Consider the following 7,563-nt stretch of genomic DNA (forward strand, 5'->3'; position numbering starts at 1 on the left):
TCCCGTGAACCTGGAACAAAAATATGCATAGTATTTATATCAGCAAAGTATATGTGTTAGCCAAATCGCTCTAGGCTGCAAAATAAACACAATAGTAGTCCAGCGAGCCAACGAAGCGTAAGTTCTTGAAAAATCGTATGCAACATATACCTGGCTGGGGCGACTTGTGCTGTCTCTGTCAAAGCATGCGGGGTTGTCTGTGCTGTTGGTCGAGCTGGAACATCGGAGGACATCACATTCAGGGAGGCACCATGCAAACTGCAATATATGTAAAATAGTTATCGACACTAATAATCAGCAGCCCCATAAAAGCAAAAAATGGTTGTAACACATTGCCCATCGGCAAAGCAGGTTTTACGCGCTCACATGGTCTGAACTAAACATTTCCACCAAGCAGGCAGACTACAACAGTAGAGCTGCTCGCGTTGTGAAATTTTAGTTGTGCAAGGGCATGAAAGTGATGTCCTTTGTGCTTTGAAAGAAGAGACAACCAGCTGCCAACTACGAGCACTCGCTCCAGAACTCAAATACCATGTACCTACCTCAAAACAGCCTGTCCATTTTCAATGTTTGAAGCTTGAGATGGGCACATGCTTCCAGTCCGCAAGATCCTTTCCAGGCTAAATGTCACAGCCCTTGCATCAAGACAGTCGTTCCCACCAGCCATTTGCCGCAAAGAACTGAAGAGGAGCTCTACGCGGTCGCTGGAGAGGTTCCTTGTTAAAACATAAAAGAAGCCGTTCTCGAGAAGGTACTTGATGCATAGTACAGTATGTTTGCTTGTCAGCAAGAGAGCTTCGTAGGTTTCAGCACTAAGAAACTTTTTCCCGTTCCTTTTACAGTCATTGTAGATAGTTTCGCTGTAGTCTGGGAACTCCTTCTCCAGCCATTGTAGGCGTTCGTCGGTAGCACAGAAAAAGTGCATTTGGTCAGGCTTTCTCAAATGCACATGTGCCGTTCGGTTGGCCACATTGTGGATGGAAAACCACTTCTGCATCATCTTCATAAACAATATTCAGCGTTCCTGAACTGTTCTGCCTGAGGGTGGTACCTGGGGTATTCTTTCAAAAAAGAAAGCGCTGAAATAACTTCATCTGAAAACAGCTGCACTGCTCTTCCCACATGCATCTTCTCAAAATTAGTTGGCTCTATGTGCTTCTGTTAGGAATCGAACTGGTTTAACAATCTCGTTCTTTTGAAGGACATAGAGCTGCTTCACAAACTGTCCAGTTATTGGCTGGGTTCCATCTGTCATGTCCCCCTCCAGGAGAAGGCTTCGCACGTGTTTTATAATATGACACTGATCAAAGGACAAGAATAGGCTTCTCTATGGATCACATGGATGATTGACCACTGGCTTGAGGGAGCCATTGCCCAGGTGGCGCATCATTGTAACATTAATCTTGTGGTTATCCGTGGCGATCCGGACGACATAGAGGCCACACTTTTCAACTTCAGTTATCACTTCTTTTGTCAGCTGATACAGGAGCTTGCCACTTAATCGGTTAGTGAAGAAAAAGCCGCAAGGAATCTTGTAAGACGTGGACAGGCCTGCTGCAACGAAACACAACACTTTGTTGGCAAGCACGATGTTGTTCACGTTCTCCCCTGTCCCAGCGTCTTCTCTCGCAGTTTGTTGACAGAAAAAGTAGTCCATTTTACGATCATAGATGTATTTGGAGCTTATAGCCATTTCATCCACAATAATAGAGGAAAACCGCGCTTGCTCTTTTAACTGCCCCACCTCTTGCTTCAGGCGTTCTTTCATTAGTGGTGTGATCCCACTTTCACTATTGGATTTGCCAACATTGTGAAGTAGCGTGTTTTTTTATGGCAGTTTCAAAAGGCCTCTGTTACGTATGTAACGGTATGCCTTAGGGGACAAGTAGTACAAAACTACACATTCCCGTACAAAGTCTGGAGACCACACGGGCCGTTGCCTTGACGCATTGGTGATCTGTTCCTCTAGGCAGTCCTCTAAGCAGAACTGGGCTGCGTCGACCTTGTCCAGGCATTTTTTCAACGCCGAGTGGAGAGTGTGGCTTTCATAACCACTGAATTTTCTTTTTAGGCGACTGTTTTCTCGTTGCAGTCTCCTGATAGTGTCTGCTTTCCTGAACAATTGCACTCGCATTCGCTTTAGACGCCTTGCATCGGACTGCTTGCGTTGAAGAAGGTCATCGGTAGTTTGCGTTGCGCAATCACTAGGCTGCTGCTTCTCATATCCTGCACCGTTAGGACCTGCTTCATCTCCTTCCAAGTATGAATGAATCAGGCTGCCTTCATGCAGTAGAGAAAATGAGCAGGCAGAAGTTGATGAACGGCTTGTGCTTTCTTCGCGACCATAGGCTGACTCTGCATCTTCATCGCGGCCGCTTGATAAACTTGATGCCCTTTCTTGGTTTGGTGCGCAATTCTGCGACAATCGCTCTATCTTACGTCTTTTTTGTGGCTGTTGCGGCTGCATGTAGCTCGGGTAACCCGCGAACACGCTCGGAACAGCATCCCGTTTCAGACGGCGCACCTTTGTGGACCCCAAATTATAATCAGAGTCTAAAAAGTGATGGCTGCAGATGACACTGCTAGCAGACTTGTTATTTGGCACAAAATCTTTTCTTGATATGGCCTTTAGCCATGCTTGCCTACGCTCATCATTTGAAGGAAATTCATGAAAAATTATTCCGTGGTTCTTTTTTCTATCGGAGCGACAGAAAGGGACACAGCAATACATTTCTCTGAAAAATAAAGAAAGAGATAGGATTGCCGTGTGAAGCGGATGACAGAGAATCGATGCAGCTTTCGTCACACCGCAAATAATTTAATAGCGGGATCACATTAGCTGCGCGAAACCACTTTCACCTAGAGGGAACACATGCAACATAGCAAAACAAAGGCCACGAAAGTATTTTCGCTCAAACTACTCTACTCAAGTACAAAAAACAGAAGTCAGAACTTGTGACTAGCGTAGTGGCGTATAACAATGCACGAGCGCTTATCGTAATTATATGTTCGAGCCAGAGAGAGCTTCGCTATAAATAAACGTCGCCTGAAATGCACAAAAAGGCATGCGTAAGTTGGGTTATATAGCGTGGCAACTTTTGCAGCACACACACATATACACAAAAAAATTCAGCACAATAGCATGCACACCGGACGACATGCTGCACGGTAAAAGCCTCGGTTGCCTCAATCACCTTTTAAACGGCCACAAAAACTGCATGCAAAGGCGATCCTAAGTGTTTAACAACGTACCTGATCTTGACGTAGAAGTCGAAAGAAATTGAAAACGCATTCACGGCTGTTCCGCGTGGAAACGTGCCAAAAAAAACTGACGACGTGACTTAAATCGCAGGCAGTGCCGGCCACGCGCGCGCCGCTCGAGCCATGGACTAAGGTCGCCACCTCGCGGCGTGTTACGGAGCTAGCCAAATTACAATTTTCCGCTGGGGCGCGCGCCGAATGGGACGGCCGGAGCAACGGCGCTGCGACGGAGCCGATCGCGGAGGCCACGGTCCAAGCAACTATACCTGTTGCCGAAGCGAGAGAAGTCGACGTGGAAGAGTACGGGTCGAGCTGCCGAGCGCGTACCGGCGGTGCTTCGCAGCAGAGAGATAGGTTTCCTTCTCCCTCACTCCTACTTCCGTGCAGGCCTCTCTCATCCTCCTTCCCACCTCTCCTTTGGGCGCGCATGCGCAGCTCCGTAGAGGCATTGGCGCTGGCTCGATCGTCGATCGGGCCGGCAGCAGTTCAGTCACTTCGGTGTTCTGTGTTTGTAAGTTTTCGCCGTTTTTCGGGGTGCTTCTCGAGGATATCTGCGTTCCAGCGCAGGTTCAGCCTTTGATCAGGTGCGTGTGCATCACTTGCTACTTAATTCGGGCTGGCGTTTATACTCTGTCAGCGTATGATGTGGCTTTGCGTTGCAGAATGCCGTTGCCTGCGCGCCAACAAAGGAATTTCAATCGCGCAGTGTGATATAGCCCATCGCCGAGTTTGAAAGTTGTCGGCACGATTTCTTGAAAGTATTGATGAAACTTTTTAGCGTTAATCTGTTTTCGATTGTCATGCGCACTGTGTTCAAGTGGCAGAACCTGTGGTGAGGTGAAAGACGGAATGTTGGTTCAGCAGTTACCTCGGCGTTCAATAATGGCGGCGCCTCCCCTAACTGCCTCCGCATGAATACGCGCGCAGTCGCTGTTGCCGGTATATACTTGCGCCGATTTCTTGAAGTCGTGGTGCTGTCGCGCTCTTGAAATTGCCTATTTTACAAGCTGTAACGCAAATTTTTATTTCTTTCACGCGCCTTAGTTTTGGAGAGACTACATCATCGGGCCGAAATCCGAAATCTTGGAATCGAGGGCTACCTGGATGCAGTCAATGTTTGGGTTATGTGCCAGTATGCATTGCCGCTGTCATTGTGGAATAAAATGTGCACGCATACATGCACCCGCTGCGCAACTCAACCCCAGAAAATAGAACATAGCTGCCCTCCCCCTTCGGGTGTCCAGAGAGGTAAACACACGCAGATACTCGAGACCAATATTCAATAAGACCTGCAAAACCAGTAGGAAGCTTACTGGTTTTGTAGGCCTATCAGAATATTGACACCTGTGGGCATACTGGCATTGCAGACCTATCTGTTTTACCAGATGCCATAGGACCGATAAAACCATAACCTATACAACCAATAAACAACAAGACCTATCAAACCAACACTCCAGCAGACCTCTAAAACCAATAGGCTAGGATACCCATACGACCAATACTCTGGCAGACCTACAAAGCCAATATCAATAATCTGATAGGCTATTAGTTTTCTATTGGATTTTTTTGCTAGGGACTGCTGTATTGAGAGTTTAGCTGCTGTTATAGTCTTGATTCATAAAAGCGAAACAGATTTCTACTGATTGTTTACTGTGCTTCTGCTATCTCTGCAGATAGACATGAAGCATCAGCACCCAATTCATCCCCTAGCACTGCATCTGCACAGTATGGACAAGCATTAAAAGTATCATTGAATGGTAAGCATGCAATATATTCCACCAGAATTTAAATTGCACCAAGTTTATGGTACATTATTGGAGCTCGATCATAATTTCCAGCAAACACTTAGGTGCCTAAATTTTCTACCTTGCAAGAACACACCTCAGTGACACTACTTCATTGAGAGCCTAGGGATGTCATCTGGCCTTTTCTGAAGTTTGCAGAGGCACAAAGCGCATCAATATGTATCTCCACCCATGATACTCCTGCATTGAAAGTTTCAGCAAGTGATAAGCATGAGATAACCCAGGCCTTAGGCTTACTGGCCCTAAGCTTCCAGTAAGCTAAGCTCACACTCAGCCAACTAGAAGACCATGTTTTTTTGTGTTCAGTAATATAAATGTGATATATGTAATTTGCAATTTTATGGCGACTATGGCTGCTACTTCCATTGCTACAACTGTAAAAAGGCAAAAGGAAAAGGTCTAAAGATAAACGATTATTTCACGGAATCTGGTTGAGCCTTGTAGCACATTTATCTTTCATCTTATATGCTCCTTCTGGAGCCGAGATCTTTCCCTTTTCATTATCATCTTTTGTTATCTCTTTAGAACCTTGGGATGGTTGTAGAATTTCTGTGATATTAAATTGCACTTGCAGTAATGCTTGCCTCATGAAAGTTGTAATTTTCTTGTGTCAACTTGTATTGATGATGGCTAAGGGTCACTTGCACACTTGTTTGTATTCATGTTCTGGGATATTCACTTAGGGTTCTCTAATATTTCCAGTTTTTGTGCTCGAGCAATGTCATGACTTTTGCTTTGTACACAGATCATTTTGCAGCTACTGAGCAGGATCCCAGCCAGAACAGTTGCAAATGTATGAATGAAACCCAGCACACCTCTAGAGCAAAAGAAGTTCTCCTTTAGCAAGCACTTCTGAGGTTGCAGAAGAAGAATGCCCAGCTTCAGAAAAAGCTTAAGAAAGCAGAGTCACAGCTGCTTACATTACATTCCATTAAGAATTGCCCCAAGAAGTGTGTTCTACACTGGCCATCCTAACTTTGGTGTTTTTGAAAGCTTGTTAGAGTATTTTAAACATCAGGCCAGTGAAACGTCATGCTGGGGCTGGGATAGGAAAGAACAAGAAAACCGTGGCCGGCCCAGAGAGAAAGATATTGCATCTAAATTTTTCATGTTCCTTGTACGCCTGAGAACTGGCATGTTTGGAGAAGTAGCACGAAACTTTGGTGTATCAGAAAGCCATGTGAGCCGCATCTTTGCCACGTGGGTTAACTTTGTCCAGAAAGAACTGGCTTGTATAACCAACGTTCCTTCACTTGAAGTTATTCAGCAGCATCTGCCAAAATCATTTCTTGGTTTTGAAAACACACGCTTGGTACTGGATGCAACAGAGGTGAGGATACAACGGCCATCGTCACTTAGCTCCCAGCGCCAGACATTTTCACCATATAAACATTACAATACATACAAGGTTCTTCTTGGATGCACCCCAGATGGTTACATTGCCTATGTTTCACGCCTCTGGGGGGGGGGGGGCTCGGTGTCTGGTAAGGTTATGCTCGAGAGCAGTGGTCTTCTTGACAGCCTGAATCCAGGAGATGCCATTATGGTGGATAAAGGATTCACATTCCCGTACCTACCTCCTGGTCTTACTGTGTACAGGCCACCATTCCATGAACGACATGAGCCACAAATGTCTGCTCAGGCTGTGAAGCAAACTCGTCGCATTGCTCGTGCTGGAGTTCATATAGAACGAGCAATCGCATGTGTCAAAAGCTTTCACATACTGGACAGGCCATTCCCAATCGCTATGATAGACATAGCAGAACAGGTCTTTAAGGTATGCTGTTTTTTGAGTAACTTCAGAGAACCACTTAAAAGGATGCAGACTAAATGCATAGGTTGAGGCCTCAATCTATGCATTTCAGGCAGCTATTCAGGCAACATTATGGCAACGTTTTGCATTACCTGGAGAGATCTATTTCCTTCTGGCCTGAACTGTCTCGGTCCTTTTTGCATGCAGTTTATGTTTGCAGTATCTTTGAGGAGGTCACAAGTGTTGATTTGGATCACATTTCCATTGTATTTGGAATTATTTGGCTTTCAGTAATCAATGCTTATTTGTTACCGACGGTTTTTGTGTTCATATTTCTTCTATCTGACACTGCTCTATGTGCGGTAATGTTACTGTTATTGTTCATTGTGCATATATTCAAAGCCTTGTTCAGTGCCTTCCTGTCCTGCCCAATCAGCACCCTGGCTGCACATTTGCCAGTACATTAGAAGTATGAACCAGTGCTGTTGCATTACTGAAGGCTTTTGTTGCTGCTTTGTAGATTCCTCTTTGACAAATTGTCAAAGTTTTGCTGTGAAATCATGTAACTTGAACTAAATCACAGAGTATTCTAATATTTTTTTATTCAGGTAAATTTAGACAGCAGAATGTCTTGGTGCAGAGGGCAAAAGGGCAGAAATGAATCCATCTGACTGGGCCCTAAGCACCATTCGTACATATCAGGGAGCACTTGCATAACACACAAACTCTAAACACAAAGCTCTA

The 7,563-nt window shown here is 45.2% G+C and overlaps 1 protein-coding gene across 1 annotated transcript; it reads left to right on the forward strand.

The window, feature by feature from the left end:
- The first annotated feature begins 6,174 nt into the window (after positions 1 to 6,174).
- On the forward strand, positions 6,175 to 6,909 carry LOC146184017 (uncharacterized). Its single transcript, XM_084608481.1, has one exon. The coding sequence runs from the start codon at positions 6,175 to 6,177 to the stop codon at positions 6,907 to 6,909; it is 735 nt and encodes a 244-aa protein (XP_084464607.1).
- Positions 6,910 to 7,563: the final 654 nt, after the last annotated feature.

The sequence above is a fragment of the Amblyomma maculatum genome, chromosome 7 (genome assembly GCF_055883805.1).
Source record: "Amblyomma maculatum isolate TAMU_Amacu chromosome 7, ASM5588380v1, whole genome shotgun sequence".
In the NCBI taxonomy this organism is placed as follows: Eukaryota; Metazoa; Arthropoda; class Arachnida; order Ixodida; family Ixodidae; genus Amblyomma; species Amblyomma maculatum.